A 24010-nucleotide genomic window follows, 5' to 3' on the forward strand; every position below is an offset into this window, starting at 1 on the left:
ACAGCCAAGAAAAACCCTATGGGGCAGTTCTACTCCGACACATGGGGTTGCTATAAGTTGGAATAGACTCGAGGGCACCCAACGACGACAATTTCATAAGATTACCCCCCCCCCCAAAAAAACCATTGCCATCGAGTCGATTCCAGCTCATAGTGACACTATAGGACAAAGTAGAACTGCCCCGTAGGGTTTCCAAGGCTGTATTTTTTATGGAAGCTGACTGCCACATCTTTCTCCTATGGAGCAGCTGGTGGGTTCAAAAGCCAACCTTTCCGTTAACAGCCTAGTGCTTAACTACTGCCCCACCAGGGCTCCTTTGTAGAATTAACATAAATAGATGCAAAGTACCTAGCACACAGGAATGTTCAATAAACCTTCCTTTTCTGTCCTCTCTCCCTATGTGCAACTTATTTGACTTGAAAGGCCTAGACATGACCAATAAAAAAAGTACTTTCTTTGGCAACATCGTTTATCACAGAAATTCTGTTTCCTCAAATATCAACTCTTGCTGATGTCCTAGTGTTAGCTGTTCAACCTATTTCTAGATTAACATTATATACAGATGCTTTGGTTTTCAAGTAAAAAAAAAAAAATCCAGATAGAGGAATTATCATTCCTTAGTCATGAAGACTCAACTCCTGAAATGCAGAACTGTTCTCTATTCTGTTGTACGTCACTAAACCACTATTTCTTCAATGCTGAAAAAGAGACATTTTTCTACAGAGGGAAATTATTTCTCAGTTTCAGCAAGAAGCATATTTATTATATTTTCAACAAAGTTGTATTCACTTTCCCCAACTAAGAATTATTTAAAGGATTTCATTTTATTTGGAAAAATTTTTCATTAATCAGAGATTTAGCAGCCACCAAAAAGAACTCCACAATTAATCTTTTATAACACAGATATGACTTGTAATCTCTACACTAAGAAAAAAATATTATTAAATATAAGGGAAATCTATTCATAAAGTATAATATTTCTTGGCAAAGAAAAACTGCTTTGTGTTTTTTAAAAATATGAGCGTGTAAATGAAATTTACATGTTTGAAATTAGTGCCAGATGCAACACAATTCAAGATTGAAACACTAAATTCACTAGCTGCATCAGGTATTTCACTGTGATTTAGTAAAAGACATTCAACAATTCTGTTCCATAGAAATTTCACAGATACAAGTATTTCATTCACAAAATGCATGGCTTGGCAGGTTTCCAGGGCAGGAATTTGCTGAAGGGAAGGCAAATTTATTGATTAAAATAAATCAAACGACTAACATTTCCCCCCAAAACTGGCAAAAGAGTAATAGAGACAAAAAAGTTCAACAACCAGAAGCAGAAGAAAAGTCTGACCCCATATATGCTTATTATAGGAATCCAATAATGTCATAGAGTAAACAATCAGAAAATTGAGAATTCTCAAATTAACATTGAGGCAATTTACTTTAAAATGCATGTTTTAAAGGTAGGACTTTCCCCAAACCCTCGATATAAAATCTGGAGTATATGTTTGGAGTACTCTCCTTGGAAACTCTTTAGAACCGTTCTACTGTCCTAGAGGGTTGCTATGAGTTGGAACCCACTCGATGGCAACTTTTTTTTTTTTTTAAATCCCTTGCATATTTATATGCACTTAATAATGAATATTCTTTGATGGAATATACGTAGAAACAACCAAAATAGTTCTTAAACATGCTAACATTTCCTTCCTACGCTGGGATACAGTTCTTCCCCCTCTGCACGTTTTCTTATATAATTGTCATACTACTAGAAGTTGCCCACTGCCATCAATTCCGACTCACAGCGACCCTATAGGGCAGAGGAGATCTGCCCCACAGGGTTTCCAAGACTGTAATCTTTACGGAAGCAGACCGTCACATCTTTCTCTCGAGTAGATACGTAGGTATTCTTATTATTACAAAAACGACTAAGAAAATGGAAGCATTTCTAAAATAGCCTCACCTTCCATCACTATTTTATTTTTCCATCCTATAGCATCATTCCATTTTCTTCACAACGCTTTTTCCTGGTGTGCATTTTCCTTGCTTATTTTCTATGCTCTCCCTCCTCTCCCCAAGGCCTAAAACAGTGCCTGGCACTGAAAAGGAGCCCGGTGAACCTCTGGCGAAGGCCACACAGCTGGTCAGGGAAGCAGCTTGGACTCATCAACAGACTCAATCAACTACTGCAACGTTGCACTCTTCAACGCGAGCAGGAAGGACTGTTTTTTGCTAAACGGAGATTGGCACGGGCCTGGTACAGAGCGGGCGCTCACTAAATAAGTGCAGAAAGAAAGAAAACGAAAGACGAGAGGAAGGGAGGATGAATGAATGAATGAATGAATGAAAACGTTCCCAGAAGGGCCTAGAGCGCGTCGACAATGATTCTCCCTCCTTGTGGAATGAACTCAGTTCAATGTCTAAACCAGCACTTTCTTCACTGTGACGCACAGGCGTAGGGCAGGGAAGTGAGAAAGATCGAAGTCTTCAAAAACATTGAGAAGAAAGGGAAAAAATGTGAGAAAGAAAGAAAAAAAGGAAAAGGCAGCATTTCTTTATTCCAGTTTAGAATCGGAGCTAAGCCGGTTGCCATGGCGACCCTATGGTTAGGATGGCCCCCGCCCGTTGGCTGAGAGGTCAGAGCCAATGAGAAGGCGGTATGTTGACGCGCCCTTAAGATGGCTGCCCGGCAGTTGTTTCCCGAGCGGTGAGTACAGCTTATGGCGATACTGGTTCCGGGCTGGCTTCGCCTTCGGCGCGATCGCTGCGGGAGGGTCCCGTGCGGGCAGGCCAGGGAGCTTCTCGGCTGAGTCGCCCCGGAGCGGGCTAGAAAAGTCGCCGGCCGGGTCCCACGGGAGCGTCGGTGGGGCTGGCCTCGGAAGGGGCGTCGCAGCGCCTTCCCCAGCCAGTTAGTGGGAGAGGGCTTCTGTCTCACCCCAGCCACAGTGTGAGGGGGTGAGGAGGCTCTCGATCTGGAAAGCAGGCTGGGGTTTACAATTGCTGTAATCCGGAAAACAGCTACAGTTAATGGGAATGTCAGCAGGCTAGCCATCCTGCAGTGGTACCTGGGGCGTTGAGTCCCGAGCCGGGAGATCAGGGGAGTCCTCACGTTTGGGGATTGGAATATGGCATTGCAGCCAGAGAATCTGCAGAATTCCAGGTTGTGCAGCCCGGCAGGAAAAGGTGTACCTTACTAAAGAGCCACCCCCTTGCAGTCTTCAATCTTGTAAGTATCCTCACAGCGGCATGCTCTTGGTGAATTGTAAATCTTTCAGTGCAGGGTCTTGGGTCAGGGGAAGTGTTTGTCTTCACTTATCCAGGCCTTGACTAAACAAACAAGTAAGCACTCTCCGCCATTAAAACATATGCATACATGCAAACTCCTGCTAAATAGTTTATTTGGATAATCAGACAGGTAAATTAAATCTGAAGTCAGGCCTGTTATTTGCTTGTACTTTCTGTACCTTTTTGAGAAAAGGAAGCACATCTCTTTCATAAGAGTAGGTAGAACATTTGTATTAATGTTGGTGATACACGCTTAAAATTGTAATTAAGTAACTAATTCCAAGTCACAGAAATTGATTATTGCGTAACATTATTCAACACGATCTTCAAATTGGTGGGTGGTAGTTTATGATTATGATGCAAGTAAGGTTAAAATCAGATCGGACGTGATTCAGATTTCTGTGATTATTTCAAATTGAATACAGAATATGGGAAATAAGACAGCTTCATACGGTGAAAATGGAATTCACATTCTGAAATATTAAAAATAGGAGACATTAAAAAAAAAAACCCAGACCTTCTCTTAGCCCAAGACAGGAACCATTCCCTAAGCCAACTCTTCAGACAGGGATTGGACTGGACAATGGGATAGAAAAAGATGCTGGTGAAGAATGAGCTTCTTGGATCAAGTAGAAACTTGACAGTATGTTGCCATCTCCTATCTGGAAGGGAGATGAGAGGGCAGAGGGGGTCAGAAGCTGGCGGAATGGACACGAAAGGAGAGAGTGGAGGGAAGGAGTGGGCTGTCTCAGGGGGAGAGCAATTAGCAGTATGTAGCAAAGTGTATATAAATTTTTGTATGAGAGACTGACTTGATTTGTAAACTTTTAGTTAAAGCACAATAAAAATTACAAAACAAACAAACAAACCACATATGATCAGGAAAAAAAGGAAACATTTATCCATTGAGGTGTTCAGGTTGTATCCTTTGGGTTTTGTTTATGAGCAGCTACCTGGTCTTCCAGAAAATATGACATTATCACTCAGACCTCTGGGTGTGATTTTGATGTATGTGATTTAGGTAGGATCCTACATAGCTCTCTGTACTTAAAAGGTGAGAAAATTGCTCTTTTTAACCCGATTTCAATTAGGTGTACAATTACAGGTTATAGTCATTCTTCAGATCCACTCTCAAATCTTTTGTCTTAAAGAATACATTGTTACTTACACAAAAAAACCCTGCTCTCTAAAAGTTTATAATTTAAACCCATAGGGTTCTACTTTTATAAAATAAGTGGTCACAATGCATTAGGCAAGCCAGCTGCCTCATCTACAAAAAGGGCATAGAGGTAATTCCTGCCTGGAAGGGTCATTGTGAGGATTAATGGTAAACACTGCCTGTTGTATTGTCTGTGTGCCTGCTTTGTTTCCTCTTTCTGTTTCTTCTGCCTTCTGTTGTAATTGAGAGTTTCCTGCCCCTCCCTTTCTCCAAAGCATCAAACAGGACTAAAGTGCAGAGTCCTACCAAAAACTAGCCATCTTGACTGGGGGCTGCTCAGTAGAGGAGAAAACCCTTATCTGCTGTGGTTCTGAGGTTTAATCAGTATTGTCTGAGACCAGACAAGAAGGAGTTGCTGCAGCAAGGAGTGCGATAACTGGGCATTTGGGGCACATGTAACATTAAGATCCATAAAGAAATATTTAGGAGCTGCATGATATCTCAGAGATCATCTGATCACATGCTTCATTGTAAACCTTAAGAATGGAGACCCAGAAAAGTGCAGTGGCTTGCCACAATCATGTTGCTCAGGACTGGAAACCAGTCTTGACTTTCAAGGCTGTGTTTCTCCCTCTACACCAGTGGTTCTCAATCTTTTCACAGCCAAGGCCCCTTTTATTATAATTTGATATCTTCATTGATACCGTATTTTGAAAGATTGTGTCTACCAAATGACATTAATTTTTTTCTTTTATCAAAAAGCAGGACTGTAACTACCAATCCGAGCCTATGATGAATATGAGGTGAAGAATATTGTGTCACTAAGTGTAAGTCTTCTCACCAAAAGGTGGGTGATACTGTCTCATTGGGAGGAAAAAGAAAATATGCTGGGCTCCTTGAATATGGAAATTAGCTTAGAGACCACCATTACTGTCTTCATAAAACTCTGTAAAAACCTTAGCTCAGGAACTGCCGAACTGTGTCATGCTCCCCTTGATGCATTGCTGGCTGCCCCCGTGTGCTAAATAGTGACTGTGTTGGTTTTCAAGGGCAAGAGAAAGTCCAGCCATTCAGACTAGGAGAATACATAAATGTTTCAGTTCAGAGTAAATTGTGTCAGTCCAGGACTAAAGGCATGTTCTGTGTAGTGCCCACAGAATGCTTTTTGTAGAATAATTGTGGAACGGAATAAATCTTAACTCTAGAGCTAGAAGGGGTATGAATGAAGGAGAAGGTGATATTTAAAACCACAGAGAAAAAAAGGGATCCTGAATCATTTACATCTTCCTTGGGGTCAAAATGATTAAATGAAAAATTATTTATGTTACAAACTAAAAAATGAAACCCTGTGAGCTAATACATGGGTCGTTACATGGACCAGGCTATAATCTACGTTAACATTAAGTTTCTATTTCTCTGGTATACCACATCTCTTAAGAATGGTTGAGTGAATTTTCACCACATTTATTTAAAGGGAATATGGGACTATCTGCTCTAAAATAAAGGAATGCAATTTGAAAGGCATGGAGGGGGAGGTACTTAAAAAAAAAAAAAAAAATAGAGTATCATCTTCCAGAGCAGCCCAAACGGAAAACAAGACGTCGGATATAGGCCAGCTAGAAAACGTATCCATGACATGTATGTGCTGTAAATAGAAAGTGTTTTCAAGTGTGAGCCTCAAAGCAAAATTCACCAAGCAGCCACTCCAAGTTGGCAGATTTACAGTTGAGCTGCTGCTTACATGGGCAGCTCCATGTTGCAGGCTCCAGAGGGAGTGGCAGCACTTACTTGTGTTTAACAGTGGCCACTGTGTTTCCAGTGTTTTTTGTTTTGTTATTTTTTTAAATCACAGAAGAGTGGTACATCACGTTAAAGAGTTTCAGGAACTGAATTCAAAAACATACCTTATTTGAATTTTGCCTTGTTTTATGGATTTGGAACCAAATTCATATTTTTTAAAAGTTATTTTAATTTTTCTTTTTCCTGTGGGTACACATAAGAGATTATTGTACCAGGCAGATGTCACACTGAAGACAACTTAATGCCACATTGGTGAGAGAGCTAAAAATAGATAATTTTGAGAAAGTTCGAAATGAATCTAAAATGGATAACTGCTGAAGGGCCGATGCCCCCTCCAGGGCGCCTGAGACTGCTCCCTTGGTTGAAGCACATTTGGGTGACCAGAGCACACTGAGATGCAGAAGCAGAGGTCCAGGGGGACCTGGGCCCCTGCCTGTCTGAGAGGCACATGCCTTTCATGGACAATCAACAGTGAAGTCCCAGCTGAGAGAGATTTGGCTGCTGATAAACAGAACCTGCTATGTGTGTAGAATATCATCACCATGAGGTTTGGGAATTTTGCCTGTTTTGTACACTACCATCCCCAATGTCTTGAAGAGTGCCTAGCGCACCTGGAGCAACAGAGGAAGGAGAGTCAGGAATAGAAGGAGGATATGGGATGTGTGGCTAATTGCCTCCATGAACAACTTTGCCACGCGACCAGAAGAACTGGTTCAGTCCCCGGCTACTATTATTGAACATTTTGATCAGAGATTCTATAGAAGAACCCTGATCAAAAGGGGGGAAATACAGAACAGAATTTCAAATTCTTACGGACTCCAAACATCCTGGAGCCATGAAGGTTGGATACACCCCTGAAACTACTGCCCTGAGATAATCTTTAAGCCTTAACCAAAAATATTCCCTCAGTTCTTCTTAAAGCTAAACAATAGTTTAGCTTAACTAGTAAAAAATGTCTGCCTTGAGCATTGTGCCCTTTTAAGAACTATTCTATTTGGGATCAAATTGACAACAGCAGCTTGAAAGATTAGGTAGGAACCTTAGGGGGCAGTGAGTTTATGTTAATGAGGGAGGAACAAGCCAGAAAAAGAGGGTGAGAATGGTCGCACAACAGTGTCACTAAATGGTGCATGCAGAAACTGTTAAATTGGTGTATGTTTTGCTGTGTATATTCTCAACAATAAAAAAAAAATACAACAGAACAAATAAAATTAAAAAAAAAAAAAAGGGTGCCTAGCACACAGTGGACTTGCAAGTGTTTTTGGAATGAATGAAAGATGCCATGGGACAGGGAAAACACAGTCGTTTCAAATATAGAACCCCAATTATGTTAAGAGATCAAAGTCTGAAATAAGTCCTGAAATAGAGAGTGAGCCCCAAGGTGTGCTATGGTAAAGTCATATTGGAGCCAGTTACTGCCCTCTTCCCCTGAGTTTGCAGAGCAGTAGAAGTATTTTTATTAATGACGTAACATTCATTTTTCAATATTGGCATATTTTTAGATTAAAAAAAAATTTAGATGAACTATTCCTATATAGTTGGTGTAATTACTAGGCACCTGGGGTATCATTTAATGTTTTAAAACCTTTCTATGTGGCTACTTTGTATGTCTAAATTCATGTTTTTTCCTGTAGAGGAAAAGATGTGGAGTGGGCTGCTACCTCCTGGACTAAATGAAAGTGATGTCGAGCTGAGTTCTGAAGACGAAGCCAAATCAGAAAACTCTGGACTTCACTTACTAGAAGCTGAAGAAGATCAGATGACTAGAAAAACAGAAATCTCAGATTTCCCCACAGATGGACCAAAAACTGAAACAGAGGCAAATACAAATGCATATGAAGAATGCCCTTCCGGAATTTCCTTGCATACGTGGAATGTAGGTCTTTTCTAGCGTGTTCGTACCAAAGCCTAGGCATCTATGTGAATGCATGTGTGTGTGTATATGTGTGCTCCATGGTCAGAATGTACATGTTCTTGGGAGATAATAGGTGGAGAAGATTCGCTCAGGGTAATACTTTCACTGTTCTGGGGATCTGTGGTCATAACCATTGGCGACTAGGTAATTGCTTTCATTTTTGCTTTGTTTTCATAACAGAAGAAAGGGGAAAAAACACACAGCTCCTTTGCCTAACACGATACATGAGGAGTTTCTAACTTAGTTTTATCCCTTGTTTATCAGTATGAATCATTGAATTTTATTCTCAGGTGACCACATGACTTAATACTTTGAAATAAATGAAGGTAGAAGCACCGGTTGTGAGAGTCTCAGGGAATAGAGTATCTCAAGAAGAACAGCTGCCGTTAACTTGATAAATGTTAGAACATAATTGTTTTTACTACCCAGCAAGTTTATTTTTAAAATACATGCCTTGCTTCTCCTTTTTTCCCCCCAACTTTTATGTAGAAATTTCAAGAACTGCATAAAAAACATTCTGAACAGAAAACCTCAGCTTCAAGATTCAGGAGGAAAAAAAGAAAACGCTCCAGGAAAGGTATTTTAATTCAGATTGTCAGTAGCGCTAACGTTAAAATTTGACTTAATTGAGTTCAGTAATTTCTTAAAAACATAATTTTGAAATAACAAATATATGGGTATTAACACTTTATGAATTCTTTTCAGGTAAATTGAAGAATGAAGAGACATCTTGTAGGTAGGTAGATTTTAAAATATTTACCGATACTAGGCAGTGTTGTAGAATTTATATCTATCTCTGAAACTGCTCAAATGTAAAACCTAGTTGTAATATAATTGTAGTGGCCAGTTGAAAATAGTAAAAATAAAACTGAGCACATTTTGTATAAAGTATTATCTGTCTTCTTGTAGTGAACAATCCTCAAATGAAACCCAGTGGAAGGAGCTTACTCAGTATTTTGGAGTCAATGATAGGTTTGATCCCCCTGTGAAAAAGAAAAAAATTGACAAGGTAGGATCTTTCTTCTTGCATATTGTATTAGCCAGTGGGATATCTTTGTGAGTAGGCTTGCCTAAGGTACTTGTCCTCATTAGTTAATTCAGTAAAAAAAGTGCCTACTATATCCTAAGCTGGATGTGGAATACCAGTTAATTTATTTATGAACATGATGGAAGTAAGTAATAGACATCACAAGTAAATACGTGTTATAGATCAATTAAAAACCATTAAGGAAAAGAAAAGGATGTTGTGAAGAAATTATAATAGGGGCTGCACTGTAGCCTGAGGATTAGGGAAGGCCTTTGTCAGAAGGTACAGTTCTCTGGGACCTGAAGAAGGAGAAGGAGCCATCTGTAGAGAGAGTGCTGGTGCAGAGGCAATCACATGGGCAAAGATAAGGTGGGGAGTCATCCTGGGACATTTGAATAGCTGGGAGAAGGCCAGCATGGTTGGAATGCAGTTAGCTGGAGGAGGGTGACCCAGCATAAGACTGGAGAGGCAGGCACGCAGGCAGGGAGGAGCCAAACTGTGTGGGATCTTAAAGAGCATAGTAAGGAATTTGATTCTACCCACAGTGCAAAGGAACGTCACGGAAGCATTTTAATTCAAGGGAGTGACATGAGCTAATTTATGTTTAAAATGATTGTCCTGGCTATTATATGAGAATGGATTGTAGGGTGCCGCAAATAGATGAGAACAGACCAGTTAAGAAAGGCATGAGAACAAGAGTCACGCTGCTAAAGATGGAGGAAGGTGGGGGGATTTGAAGTATTCTGTAGAAGTAGGATCAACAGTATTTGCCTCTGGCATTCTCCTAGGGTGGTGGGGAGGGCTTTTGGGGTGAGGTGGGAGAGAGAGCCGTTTAAGAGTTTCCCTGAAGTAGCGTGAAGACTTGGGGTAGGAAAAGATTTTGAGTGGGTGCTAACCGGAGTTTAGTTTGGAACAAGCAAGAGAAGGCTGTAGGTACTAGGAGTCAGGAGTTGGGAGGAGAGGTGTGGGCTTGAGATACACATTTAGAAGTCTTCAGTACATAGAGGATCTTCATACTTAGTAGTTGCTTGGGTGAATGAGCAACCTTCACATTAGAGGAATGCTGACTGGCTCTAGGAGCATGAAAATCGAGTGCTGAGCTGTAGGGCTAGAGGCACAGGGGGCTGTCCGTCTTAGGTCAGTCCTTTATGCATGTAGACAAATGATGCTGCTTTCATGGATCTTGCTGTAGACTGCTGTGTGTACTTAGACACCTTTGCCATTTTCTGGTTAATCAGTGTTTTCTTGAGAAAGACCTGATTTAAAACCCATTGTTGTGTGTATTGTGTCAGTCAGGGTGCACACGTTAAGGAGCGATCACACAGAATTTTACATGTGAATCTTCTGATTCCAACTTTGCAAAGAATCCTTGTCATCCAGAAATAGTCCCTAGGACACTGGGGACTTGGTACTAGGATTGCTTTCTACCACAACTAATTACTGCTACTGAGCAATTTCAGTTTTACAATGTTCAAGCAGGTGCAGAAATGGTAAGTTTCTTACAAAAAGAGATCGCTGGTAAAACCCAGACTTTATTACGCCGTTCTCTGTTCTCCAGCATCGCTGCAGAAGGGACTGGTCACCATTTTAAAGTGAAACTGCCCTGCTCTTGACCCTTGTTATTCTGGTGGCCTGAGCAGAGGGATCATGTGACGGGGCTGCTCTTGACTAAACCAAGTCTGTTCCAAAGGGTCAGGGAAGATGATGATGGTGACAGCAGCAGTCTGTGTGTCCTCCCTGGCAGACTGCTTTAGAGCCCCTGCCCTGACTAGATTGTTCTTCGGAGGGAACAAATGGTTAAATCTTGGTTCTGCCAGGAAAAGTTTTTTAAAGTTTTACTTCAGGTGGTCTTTGATCTTCAGTTACTTACAGCATTTGTCATGTTCTCTCGAAACTGTACTGACTTTGGACTGTCTAAGTTGTTTCTCAGTGAAGTGGAAGACATGAAATTAACTTTTTAGCCATTGTAAAAAGCAGAAATTCAGCAAGTTTTTTTTTTTTTTTTTTTTTTACTATCTATCTATTAGAGTGTTATTATTACCCTACTTACATGAAATTGTACCTTCTTGGTACTGGCTGGATATGGCTAACTCTTAAAACATTGTCTAGAATTTGTAATTTGTGTGGGGTAACTTTAATAAAGGAAACTAGGATTCTTTGTGCAAATGTTTAACTTCAGAGAAAATCCTTTGAACAACTCAGTTTTGGGAATTGGTGTTATGTTTCACATTATCCATTAGATGTGTTCTAGGAAAAAAAAAGTCAAATGCCATTTTGAAATGAGACCCCTGTTGTAAGTCCTTCTGTAATCACCCACAATTGATCTCTTTCATATGTTTGGATTTTCTTAAATGGTAGGCATTCCTCTATAGAAATGAAATCTGACTAAGAAAGTTGTGACCATCTTCTAAACAAGGAAACTGATCGTAAATCTATAATCATAACAACCTTATATGTGCCCAGGATTCTGCCAGCACTTAGTATTCTATAAGAAAACTCAGGAAGGATTTAGTGAAGTCAAATTATTTCATATTCTCTTGGTAGTTTAGCATAATTGCATGCCAGCAGGCTTACCCTCATTCTTTGGTTTGGGGTCACGGTTTTATATGACACCCCCTTTGCTGTCATGCAAAGTGCTGTGGTGCTAAAGTCTCTATCACCAGTCCAACAGAGTAAAACGCTTTAATGAATGTTCACATTGGAGAAACCAAGATAAAGGCTAGGAATAAATGTAAGTCCACTGATAAACACTGCTGTTCAGGAGTCTGGAGAGGACCATGGAAATCCGGGCTGCAGCTGGGTTTCCAGGCCATTGTTTTGTTTCTCTGGACCAGAGGCTGACCTGTTACCGCACCTCACAGAGCCAAAACAAACTTCTGTATCTTGTGTCTATCATGAAGCCTTTTTTTTTTTCTTTCTTTGGAGCACTGCCAACTAAACTGTTGGCTCAACCAAGTACGACACTGCTGTCACCTGCGTCCCAGACAATGCAGAGAGGCTGGTGTTTTTAAGTGTAATCTTCCCAATATCCAAAGCTGTATTCAGATGTTCTTTGTATTAAATACAGCTATAATTGTGTTTCTGGCAGCAGTTGTGGGACTTAACTAATAATTCTGTAATCACAGCATAATTATTTTGAATCTGTGTGGGAATTTCTTTCGAATAGGTTTCACTGTAATTGTCTCAAATATTCTTTAATTGAATCAGTTTGATTAGTTAGCAGTTATTATTGGAGTTTATATGTACCTAATGGATACTTTTTGACATGGAAAATCTGAAGTACGTTTGATAATTTTTAGAGTAATTGCACAATGCCTTTTTTTTTTTAAGTTGTTTTAAAAGGAAAATGTTATATAATTTAGCTTTTTTCAAACTTATGTTTCCTCAAAATGCTTTTTCCGAGAAGAATGTTATATGGAAGTCTAGTACATGGAGCTGGTAAAAGTAGGGCTGTTCTGAGTGGCAGTAGAGGGCCAGGGAAGGGGAGTGGGCAGGGATGCCTTGTAGCGGTACTGTGATGACCATGACAGAGCATTTTCCCGTGATCCCTGTAGGGTGGGTAGATAGGGTCAGTATTATTCTCATAACATAGATGAAGAAACTGGAAGTTCGGTGTGCTTTGTCTTAGAAAAACAGAGCAGGTGAGAAATGAAATGAGACTTTAAACCCAAGTCATTTGGTTCCAATCTAAATTGTTCCATAGTAATAGCCCAGCTTACTTTTTACTTAATCTGCCTCAGTAATTTAAATGGGTGTGGTATATATAAAGCTAACAGCATTATATTCTTAGCTCTTTTTTTCCTTCTTCTTTATGGAGTGATTGCCTATTTTCTTTTTTTAGGTATTTAGGTCTAGTGAGAGTATGGCAGATGCCATTGGAGGATCATTTGTACTAAGCTTTAAAAATATATTATTGGAATGAATAAATATTTAACAATGAAATTTCCGTAGAAATATATTGTGGTACAGTTCAATGTAAAACGCTTTAATCACGTGTTAAAAGATAGTCTGCATGTACACATGGATGATTAGACCATAGTGTTAAACCTAGTACCCGTAAGGAACCCTGATGGCGCAGTGGTTAAGAGCTTGGCTGTTAACCAAAAGGCTGGCAGTGTGAATCCACCAGCCACTACTTGGAAATCCTATGGGGCAGTTCTGCTCTGTCCTGTAGGGTCACTATGAGTCAGAATTGACTTAATGGCAACGGGTTTAGTATCCATAAACAACTTAGGTATTTGTAGTGGTGTCTCTGACATCTGCAGCAAAACTTGTGTTAAAGGTTCCTTGTAACCTCATGGGACCCTGTTAGATACTGGCCTTGGATGAATTTTCCCAGCTGTGCCCAAGTTGCCATCACCTCTAACTTTGTTTCTCTGTATTGAGATATTTCCTAAGTTAAATTTTTATTCCGGCCAAAAGTCTGCTTAGAAGCACATGGGAGCCCTTCAGAGTAGCTGTTTGTAAGGTGGCAGCGCCTGTGTCCCCTGCCATTTGTTTGTGGCACATCCTGGATAATTCAAATGAAGAATACTTTGGGGTCCAATATAAAACTTAAAAAAGCCTAATACCCAAATCTTATTTCATGAGATTCCTTACTGGCTCAAAGTTGAATTTCTTGGTTCTTGCACTTGGGTCTGAGCCCTTGAAGAACTATGGTGAGGTCTGTAGCCACATAGAGATAAGCCTTTTCTTTGTATTAATAGTATCCTGTTATTTCGTTAATAGATAACTGGATAATTTAGATGATAATATGCATAGCTATCATTTATTGAATAGCTGTTATATTCTAAACACTCTGCTAGGTATGTTACATGCATTAGTTTTGACCCTTACCATAACTATGCAAAGTATGTGGCATTATTCCCATAGGAATAATGATAATGATGGTAATGAAGCGACTGTAACCCATAGGGGTTTAGGAACGCACCCAGGGTTTCCTGGCTACTAATAAGTAGAGGAACTGAAATTTGAACCTGGCTCAAACCTCACTGGCCTGCTCTTTGTAAACTTCTATTAACTTTAAGATCTTAAGGTGATGGAAATGTTTTACATAAGAATGCTTCTTACCAATATAAGCATTTTAAATGAATTTGGCATATTAATATCTTAAAGAAGCAGGAAGTTTGGGTGTACACATAGAACCAGAAATTTTTCAGAGCCAAAAGGGACTGTTAGTTTTTATTTAAATAAATTGCCAAAACGAAAAAAAAAAAAAAAGAACTGTTACATCTAGCAATAAACTTTGTTGACATCTTTTAAAACTTGTAAATAGAAAATGTAAATAGAATTCTAGGAGGGAATTTTGGCCATCCAAGCCAATCCCCTCATTTTCCTTGAAGTAACTGAGTTACGATCATGAGTCCAGTACTTCATTTACCTGGAGTGACCGTCGTATCTCTTAACTTCTAGTCCAGTGCTCTTTCTACTATGCCACACCATCTCCCTTAGAGGCTGCTCTGAGTGGCTGGGGTAATGGGAGTCGTCGATGGTGAAGAGAGAGATTGGCAATTTTAGCTCATTTATTTTTAGTTGAAAATTCTATCTGTAAGCACAGCAGTTTATATACTTTGCTAGAAGAGGAGAATGTTCTTGTTTTCCCTTTCCTGATACCAACTTTAAGCTGTGGTTCCAGGGAACCAAGGAGAATTAGCAAGCTGATGTAGCAAAATAACTCAGTGAGCAGGCCAGCAGACCAGTGGGCATTGGTGGCAAAATAGGAGTGGGCTCCTTTTCCCTCACTGATCTTTCTAGGTCTTGGAGTAAAGGAATGCAGCATCCAGGTCTTATATCATCCCAGGAAGCCTAGGTAATTGGAAGGGAAGAAAAACATTGCTGCTGTGTGGAATAAGCAGGACAGGTTCAAGACTGGATGCTGTTAGTGACCAGGTCACTGTGATGAAAGATTGGAGGAGTTAAGGTCTGGGTTGAGGTATCAGGCTACCCTGTCCAGAATTTGTGGTGTGTTTTGTTTGCTCATATCTCAGGAACATTTGAGGAGATACCTAATATTCTACTCAGGAAGAAGAGGCCATTGTGTTAGCATTTCTTCGATAAAGCAATGTTATTTCTAATACAATAATAATAATACATATAAAGTTCCATGTGTAGGGACTGTGCCAACCTCTGGGAGGCTAAGACGCAGAAGATATTCTTTATGCCTTCCAATAGTGTTCGTTCTAGTACAGGGATGATTTATATATTGTTGTTGTGGGCCACTGAGCCGCTTCGGACTCATAGCAACTCTATAGGACAGAGTAGAACTGCCCGTAGCGTTTTCTAGGCTGAAATCATCATGGCTGCAGATTTCCAGGTCTTTTCTCCTGCAGAGCAGCTGGAGTGCTCGAACTGCCAGCCTGCCTTTAGCAGTCGACCACTTTAACAATCGCACCACCAGGGCTCCTTAATTTATACATAAATAAATGCAATAAAATGTGACTTTTTTTTTAACCACAAGAGTATTATTACCCCACTATTACTGGTGTGGAATTCTCTTGGGAAGGCCTCAAAGCAGTGGATATGTAATAAATGTCCCCAGTTTGGATGGGCCCCTTTTGTTCCTAATGCAAACATAGATTACTGCACTGTGGGTATTAACTCAGTAACATAGGCTTAGTGGGTGCCTCCTGTGTGCAAGGAACTGGGCTAGCTGCTGGGTACATAGGAGTAGTGATACACAGTTTCTGTCATTATTGAGTGTAGAACTCGAGGAAGAGAGACACACACCTTGCTGTAGTGTTTCAGGCCGGGAAGTACTGGAGAGAGACATGAAGCCCAGTAACAGCAGTGGCAAGCAGTTAGGGACTGGGCATGGGAGGGTGCTACAGGGCCCACAGGGATAGAGATGAGGGAGCTTGCATAGAGCAGGTAACATTTGACATGGGTCTTAAGGGACAGTTAAGATTTTTCAAAGGGAAACACATTGTAGGCACAGGGAACATTCAGAGAATGGTAAATGTGGCCAGAGACTAGAAAGTATAGTGTTGGTGAAGATGGGGCTGAGAAAGCATTTGGGGACCCTATTTTGAAAGGTTTTGAATGCTATTCTAAAGGAGTAAAGCAGTGATAAGTGTTTTAAGCTAGGCGATGACATGATACCTGTTTTAGAAAAATAGAAGGCCAGTTAGGAGCTAGTTTTAATATTCTAAATAAGATGATGAGACCCTGGAGAAGGGCAGAAGGGACAAATGAAGGGTTAAAATAGGAGTAAGAGATGGAGAGGCAATGGACATAATAGGACTCTGTAAGAGGTGTTCAGCTCTGGAAGAGAAGCAGGGTAGGAAGTAATGAGCTTGTTTCCACACATAATAAATTAAAGACCCGCCTTTGTGAGGCCTTCAGTATGAAGGTGACTAGTAAGTAGCTAGAGATGTAGCTGTTGGTACAGGTGAGAAGTCAGATGTTTTGAATTATTCAGAGATGTAAGTCAGCTTGCTGAAGCCTCAGGACTGAGTGGATTATTGGAGGGGAGTGTGAAGAATAAGAACTAATGAAGGTCAATCACAGAACCTGGAGGACTGCTGTAACTAAGGGGCAATAAAAGGCGATAAGGAGTGTTAAAGGAGTTTTAAGATGGCTATTTGGGGCTATTTTCAACATAAAATGAAAATCCTCACAACTGGACCAATAAGCAACATCATCATAAAAACCCAAACCAAACCCACTGCCGTTGAGTTGATTCTGACTCCTAGTGACCCTATAAGACAGAGTAGAACTGTCCCATACAGCTTCTAAGTTTATAAATCTTTACAGAAGCAAACTGCCATATCTTTCGCCTGCGGAGCAGCTGGTGGATTCAAACCACCAGCCTTTTGGTTAGCAGCTGAGTGCTTTAACCACTGTGCCATCAGGGGTCTGACATGATAAATGAAGAAAATATTGAAGTTGTCAAGGATTTCATTTTACTTGGATCCACAGTCAACACCCATGGAAGCAGCAGTCAGTAAATCATATGACATATTGCATTGGAAAAATCTGTTGCCAAAGACTTCTTGAAAGTATTAAAAAGCAAAGATGTCACTTTGAGGACTAAGTGCGCCTGACCCAAGACAAGGTATTTTCAGTTCCCTCGTATGTATGGAAAAGCTGGACAACGGATAAGGAAGACTGAAGAGGAATTGATGCCTCTGAATGATGGTGTTGCTGAAGAATATTGAATATATTAGGGACTGCCAGGAGGACAAACAGATCTGCCCTGGAAGAAGTACAGCCAGGATGTATCTTCACGAACTCCGTTTCTCCATCCTGTAGCCTCCAAGAATCATCTCCCTCCCCAAAACTAATCCCACCACGTGTGCTCATAACCTCATCCATTTTTACATGTCACAGGGACCCTTCTCTTTAACTTTTCTCCTCTCTTTTTTTCTTCGTCTTTACCACACAAAATGGAACAACACAGCCCCCTTCCCTCACACTGCTTTCTTCTTGTGTTGCTTTTTCATCTGTTTCCTCTAAAACAGTGTCTATCGGTTTCCTCCATGTCACCTCCTATCCAATCCTCTATTCCTTTTGGCCTCATTCTTCTGAAACTTTGTCTACAGTCATCAGCCACACCCTCTGTTCTCCTTCTACTTGATCATCTAGTCTGTCAACTAACTTCATCCTTGTTTTTCTCCCCCTACAACTCCCATGGCCTCCCCTGAAGTAGGAGGTATGGTTGTAATGGCTGAAAGGGAAAGAGGTAGGCTTGAAGGTATTTGGAAAAGTGGAAGAGACATATAACATCTCCTTAGGGAAATGAGCTTCCAAATGAAGACAGAAAGCAGGTTCCCTGGGTAGAGGGCTGCGATAGGTGGAAAGACGGAAGAAGCTTGTGTTCAGGGAGAATTTCAGACTGTGAAGTTTGAAAGGTGAAACTTCCAGGTGATGTGTATAACATGGCCTAGGACAATGCTACTGAAAGCACTGGTCTGCAAAAAATAGGGAGCTGGGCACTACGTTCTTCGTTGAGGCTAAGTCTTGTTGCCTCTCCACTCACCCCCTCAAAAAGTCAGCTGGACAAACCCGTACTTAGTAATGTGGTTGATTTGCATTTTGGCTTAAGCACCTTGCCTCTGTGTGGACCAAAATAAACAGCTCATGGACCAGCCCTATTTGCAGACCACACTCGGAGACCACACTTGAACTGTGACCTGGAGTAGCAACAGAACAGTCCCTCCCCACAGGGTCCCCCGCCCCTACATCTCTGGCTGGGGAATCCTCCTTCAGGTCCAGGCTCAGCAATGAGATGTTAGTATGATCTAGTTAATTTAACAGATAACATCTGCAAGGAAAACTCTGTTTCCTCAAATAAGGTCATATACATGGGTAGAGGGGTTAGGATTTGAGCATATTTTTTTTTTGGAGGTGGGTAGCACAGTTAAATCTGTAACACACATGGTGATGGCCTTGCCACTTACCCACTCTGGGACTTGGCCAAGTTAGTGAGTCCAAGGCTCCGTTTCCTTATCTTTAAAGCAGGGTGACAATATTATCTTGTGGAGTTGTCACAAAGAATAAATGAACTTTCTGGAAGTACTGAACTCATGGTTACATATAATTGGCACTCCATAATTTTTAATTCTTAATAACTTCCTTGTTATTAAGGGAAAGGACAGGCTTTGGGGTTACAAAGACTGGGATCTGCAGCTCCTTTGTGTTTGTTGAAGAACTTACCTGCCCTCAGATCAGCTAGTGAGGCTCTGAGCCTTCCTCTCCTCATCAGTACCTGGGGATGGTACCACCTCTCTTAGGGGCTTGTTGTGTGGTCTAGTACGTAATGCATTTGGCATAGTCCTGTGACATAGGCTTTGCTCAAATGTTCCTTTGCCTTTCTTTCACGCCTTTCATTTTTAGGTTTCTTTTCTTTCTTTTTAGTCAGGTCTTGAAAAAAGCATAGACCAGGCTGTGGAAGAGTGGAACATTGAGAAGGCCGAGGATCTCAGCAACCAGTTGGCTACTCGAGAGGTAAGCTAAACTGATGACAAGTTTTCTGTATTTCCAGATTTTCAAAAAAAAATACGCATTTTTTTATGACTGAGTAAATTTAGTATTAAACTATCTCATCCAAAATTTTCATCTCGGTCCATTTTCTTCCGTTTTATCCTGCTGTGTATTCTGAAATACTAGGTTTTATTTTTGTCCTTAATGTTTCCTTGTTATTCTGGTCTGAAACTTATGCCAGTGGAAGAAGAAGGAGCCCTGGTGGCGCAGTGGTTAAGAGTTCCACAGCTAACCATAAAGGTTGGCAGTTTGAATCCACCAGCTGCTCCACTGGCATCCTTAATTCAGATTAACTCTCCCTGAGGGCAGCTCTGTGTTCTAAAGTCACATCACCTCAACCCTTTCTTAACCCTTGCTCCCCGACCTGCTTCTTACTGCATAGTCTGCGCATCTCCATTAGCCGGAAAGATTTTCAGCCTTTTTTCCTGTAATTTATAGTATAAAATTAATAGGCATATTGGGTGTTCTTTTTCTAACTACACAAGGCTACCACAGGAGTTCTACGTACACCCCTGGGGGAATAGTCCTCCCCAATTGAGAATCGCTACTAACTGGTGCTAGGCAATAGATTGTTCTTGTTAGCCGCCGTTGAAAACAGGAAGAAAATAATTTTGCTCTTTTCCTTCCTGCCTTCTTTTCCTCCTTCTCCCCAGCCCCAAGTAATCACTAATCTTATTTTCTCTCAATGATTTGCTGTTCTAGATATTTCATAAAAGTATTTGATCTTTTGCATATGGCTCATTTTACGTAGCATAATATTTTCAGAGTTCATCCATGTGGTGCCGTGTATCAGCACTTCATTTTTCTTTATGGCTGAACAGTACTCCATCGTGTATATATACAGTGTATTTTATTTATCCACTCATCTGTTCATGGGCACATCTTTTGGCTATTGTGAATAATGCTATATTAAAAAAACCTTTTTTAATGTTTTCTTTTTCTCCTAAGCCATCATTTCCCTCGTTCCAGCTTATGATACCTGAGCTTTCGGTTTGACATCACTCTATTTCATCCTTAAAGTGGCTGCGTTTCGGCTTCATTGAGTGTAGTCTACCGTTCGTTGGATATCAGAGCATTTCCTTACTCAGGAAGATACTACATCTTAATGAAACGAGTTTGATGGCGTGTTAAATGATGCCACGGATTCAGTAGCATTTCAGTGTTATTGGTTGTTAACAGTGCCTTCTTCAGTGTGAGTGAGATCGGGGCCCTTTCGCTACAGATCAACTTTGAGCCAAGATCACCTTTAAAATTCTGTTCTTAACAAGCATAGCATCTACTGTTTGTTAGTAAGTAGACTATTTTGGCACTTGAAACTTCTTCATAGAAGTGTTGTTAGAAACAGTGATTAAGTTTCTTGGCCAACCTGCAAGTAGAGTTAACCCACAAGAGAGCAAAATTATGCTAGTAGTTTATTTTATCTCCAAAATTGGGGGAGTTGACTATGGAAATGTCAGGAAATGGTGGGGAGGGACAGTGCTTGTGGAGTTGGAAGAGACTCCAGTGGATAGATATCATTTGTGGCTGCAAGGATAGGGGTGCAATAGGACATCTCATGATGGGTGAGAAGAGAGCCAATATAAAACGCTTAAATTGAGCGTTCTGTGCTAGCATAGAAGGAGCCTGGGGGTGCAGTGGGTAAGCACTCGGCTGCTACCCGAAAGGTTGGCAGTTCAAACCCATGGGAGAAAGATGTGGCAGCTTGCTTCTGTAATGATTTACAGGCTTCAAAACCTATGGGGCAGTTCTCCTCTCTTCCATAGGGTCACTATGAGTCAGTGGGCTCCTAAATGATGCCCTGGGATGGGATGGGGTTATCATGTGACATTCTGCCCACCACCCACCCACTGCCGTCGAGTCGATTCAGACTCATAGCGACCCTATAGGACGAAGGAGAACTGCCCCATAGTTTCCAGGGAGCGCCTGGCGGATTTGAACTGCCAATCTCTTGGTTAGCAGTCGTAGCACTTAACTACTATGCCACCAGGGTTTCCAATTCTGCCCACCATTGGTTGCATATTAACTCCAATCTTCTCTACTCTACTGGTTTTCACTGGTGAGCTTTCCTTTCCCTTTCTGTTCTCCTCAATCAAAACATAGGGAAGAAGAGCCTTATTGATTTCAGAAATACTGTGCCTCCTTTGAGGATATTGTCATACTGCTATTTAAAAAATGAAAATTATGTACTTCTACTGACTAGGTATTTTCCATTTGTACAAAGACAAAGGTTGGTTATTTCTTGTCACGCTTAATAACAAATGAGATTGGTTTAGAAATACATGATATTTTGAGCACTTATAAGGATAGTAAACGTTTTTTTCTCACGTTCTTTTTCTGTACGAATGTAATTCTTTGTTCTGGTAAATATAAATTAAATTTATTCAGTGTGGGATTAAAGAATTCTGATTAAAAGAAAAACAATAATTTGAGCCCTGTTCTTTTCCCTGTCTAAGTGGAAAAACATGTGGAAAATGTTTGCTGTTCAGACACAGACGTTGGAGAGATACTGATGCTATGTTAATTAAGCACCCGTGAAGAATAACTAAAGCAATCAAGATCGAATTCTTGAATAAATAGTTTGAGATTTAATTTTTCGTATTTATCCCCTTGGTGACAATCACTGTGAATATGGGAGAGGAGATTTTGAGAAGTAAGTAATTGTGAGTTTGGGGCAGAAAGCTTTTATGAATTAAATGTACATGTGCGTGGTAGGTGTCCTTTTGGAAATCAGGTGTATTGGTTTTTAATCAGTACCATTTTCTTTTTTCAAGAAGCAGTGACTGGGACCTGCTGATAAAGCCTTTGCTCAGAGGCACAGATCCCAGAGTTCTTAAAGCTTTTTCCAACCATAATAAGTGAAACTAATTTTTGATGTTTAACATCTATAAGCCTGTGAAACCAATAGGACGGCATCAGTGTTAAGAAAAATGAAGCCAAAAGTAGAACCATGTCTGCGAACAGGCCTTGAAAACAGTTCCTCAAAAACACAGTGTGCCAAAATTAAGGCTGTCAGCACTCTATCTTTGTGACACAGCAAGTGTGTATTTTTCCAGAGTCACATTCCCTTAAATTAATGCTGACATTCAGGATGTATGTAATCTGGTTTGGGGAATGGCTCCAGTTTACATGTTTGAAGCCTAGACTGTACTGTCAGCTTTGGTTTTGCCATGTAGTATTGAGGTTTTGGGACTACGCCTCCTGTTGGTTAAATACTTCTTAGTTGTTTATAATCTTGGAGGAGAGATGAAATGGAAAAATATATTTGGGTTGTGTAATACTGATGAAACTGTTCTAATTTTGAAAAAAAAGGAAGAAGTTGAGCTCTTTAAAAATAATATATAGTGTGCAAGTATTTGAGCATATGTGTAGCTTGTTAACCTCAGGCTTGATTTGGAAGTACATTCCATTCACTGATGGCGATCCTCGAAAATGCCAACCTTTGGTCCTGTGTCTTTTCTGACATAGTCCTTACAGTCCATATTGTACCAATTTATAGGAACCAGAAGAATTTAAATAAAATTTAAAAATTACTGAAGCCTAGATTTAGTTAAGGAGGCAGCAGTTAGGTTGAATCTTACATTTCAGAAAGAGAATTTTTCTCTAGGCATCTTTGTGTTAACCTGTGTAGATTAAAACCAACTTGGTTTGGCAGCAGAACAGTGAGTTTCTGTCATCAAATGAATCGCACTAGACGTACTGCTCAGTTGGATTTTAGTTATACCTGTACAGTGTTAGGGCAGAAGTGAGCAGGGAATAGAGGTTGCTTATGGTTTTTGCATTGTATTTATTTAGAATCTAACCAAAGTATCACAAGTATCAAGGATGAAAAAAAAATCTCACTTTAATAGTATCATATACACACACACACACATATTTGCGTGATGAATTAAACTGGGAATTTAATTTTGATTTTGTTATAGAGTACCTAAATTTTTGGATTGCAAAGCAGAGGTAAATTAGCAGTGATGAAATATAATAGTTTGTTAATATTTAAATCAAGAAGGTAGACATGGCTCTTTAAAACTAAAGCTAGACCTGATTTCGTTGTATTCTCTGACAGCTGAGTGAATTAAAGGCTCTCTAAATTTGGGCCAATTATTAATTTGTAGCCTGAACTCGTAGAGCAGTTTCGTAGGCAGTCTGAAGGTGATCTCATTGAACAGGTGTATGTACACTTGAGGAAATAGTTTCTGGATTCCTAACATCTAAAAAGTAGTTATTTATCAAAAACGCTTCGGATGCTCTAACATTCGCTTTAGCATTCAGAATTTTTCCAGGACAGTTTGTTGTTAGGCTTTGCTTTCCTCAAAAGGTTTCTGGCTACAGTTCACCCTTTTCATTTTGGTTGGCTTTCTGTAGGTGTAAGTGTCACGCTGGCATGATAGAATAGGAGCTTGAAGGCCCACATCCCCTCCAAAAAAAAGAACCTCCCCATATAATAACAGTTTTGACAGATTTACTTATCAGAATACCATGAACATTACCCTGTCTAAATTTTTGAACTGGAGATGTGGTCAAACTTGATAACTTTAAAGTGATTTCTAGACCATGCTATTTTCAAAGCTACAATTTTTAGGGAAGGTTTGTGCAGCAAAGAAAAAAAAGCTGAATTGAAGACATATTACAGTGAAGCAAATCATGTGATTCTAAACCCTTGATTCTGTAATCCAGAGAGCAGAATTGTTTTCTTCCTATGTTTTGTGAATACTTTCTTTGGGTAGAAATATCTTGACAACAGTGTTTCCAAGGTATAACGGCTTGTTCAGATACGAAGCTGAACAGTGTGTTCCAATTAGCTGTTATAAGAATTTATCCCTGGAACCTGTGACCCTGCTGAAGGATGGCAGGC

General features: G+C 40.2%; 1 protein-coding gene across 7 annotated transcripts in view; it reads left to right on the top strand.

The window, feature by feature from the left end:
* Nucleotides 1-2635: 2635 nt before the first annotated feature.
* The window catches only part of FAM204A (family with sequence similarity 204 member A), a 39739-nt gene continuing 18364 nt past the window's right edge, over nt 2636-24010 (top strand). Inside the window, exons 1-7 of one of the 7 annotated variants that reach the window (XM_064269261.1) lie at nt 2636-2701; nt 5204-5285; nt 7873-8114; nt 8643-8730; nt 8859-8889; nt 9063-9162; nt 19036-19125. In XM_064269261.1, the coding sequence (XP_064125331.1) occupies nt 7881-8114; nt 8643-8730; nt 8859-8889; nt 9063-9162; nt 19036-19125 (543 nt within the window). In that variant the 5' untranslated portion in view covers nt 2636-2701; nt 5204-5285; nt 7873-7880. Of the gene's footprint in view, nt 2702-2732; nt 3221-5200; nt 5286-7872; nt 8115-8642; nt 8731-8858; nt 8890-9062; nt 9163-19035; nt 19126-24010 lie in introns of those variants that run through there. The other 6 variants (XM_003409103.4, XM_010588960.3, XM_023546674.2 and 3 more) reach the window with 6 other exon arrangements.

This window comes from Loxodonta africana, chromosome 16 (genome assembly GCF_030014295.1).
Source record: "Loxodonta africana isolate mLoxAfr1 chromosome 16, mLoxAfr1.hap2, whole genome shotgun sequence".
In the NCBI taxonomy this organism is placed as follows: domain Eukaryota; kingdom Metazoa; phylum Chordata; class Mammalia; order Proboscidea; family Elephantidae; genus Loxodonta; species Loxodonta africana.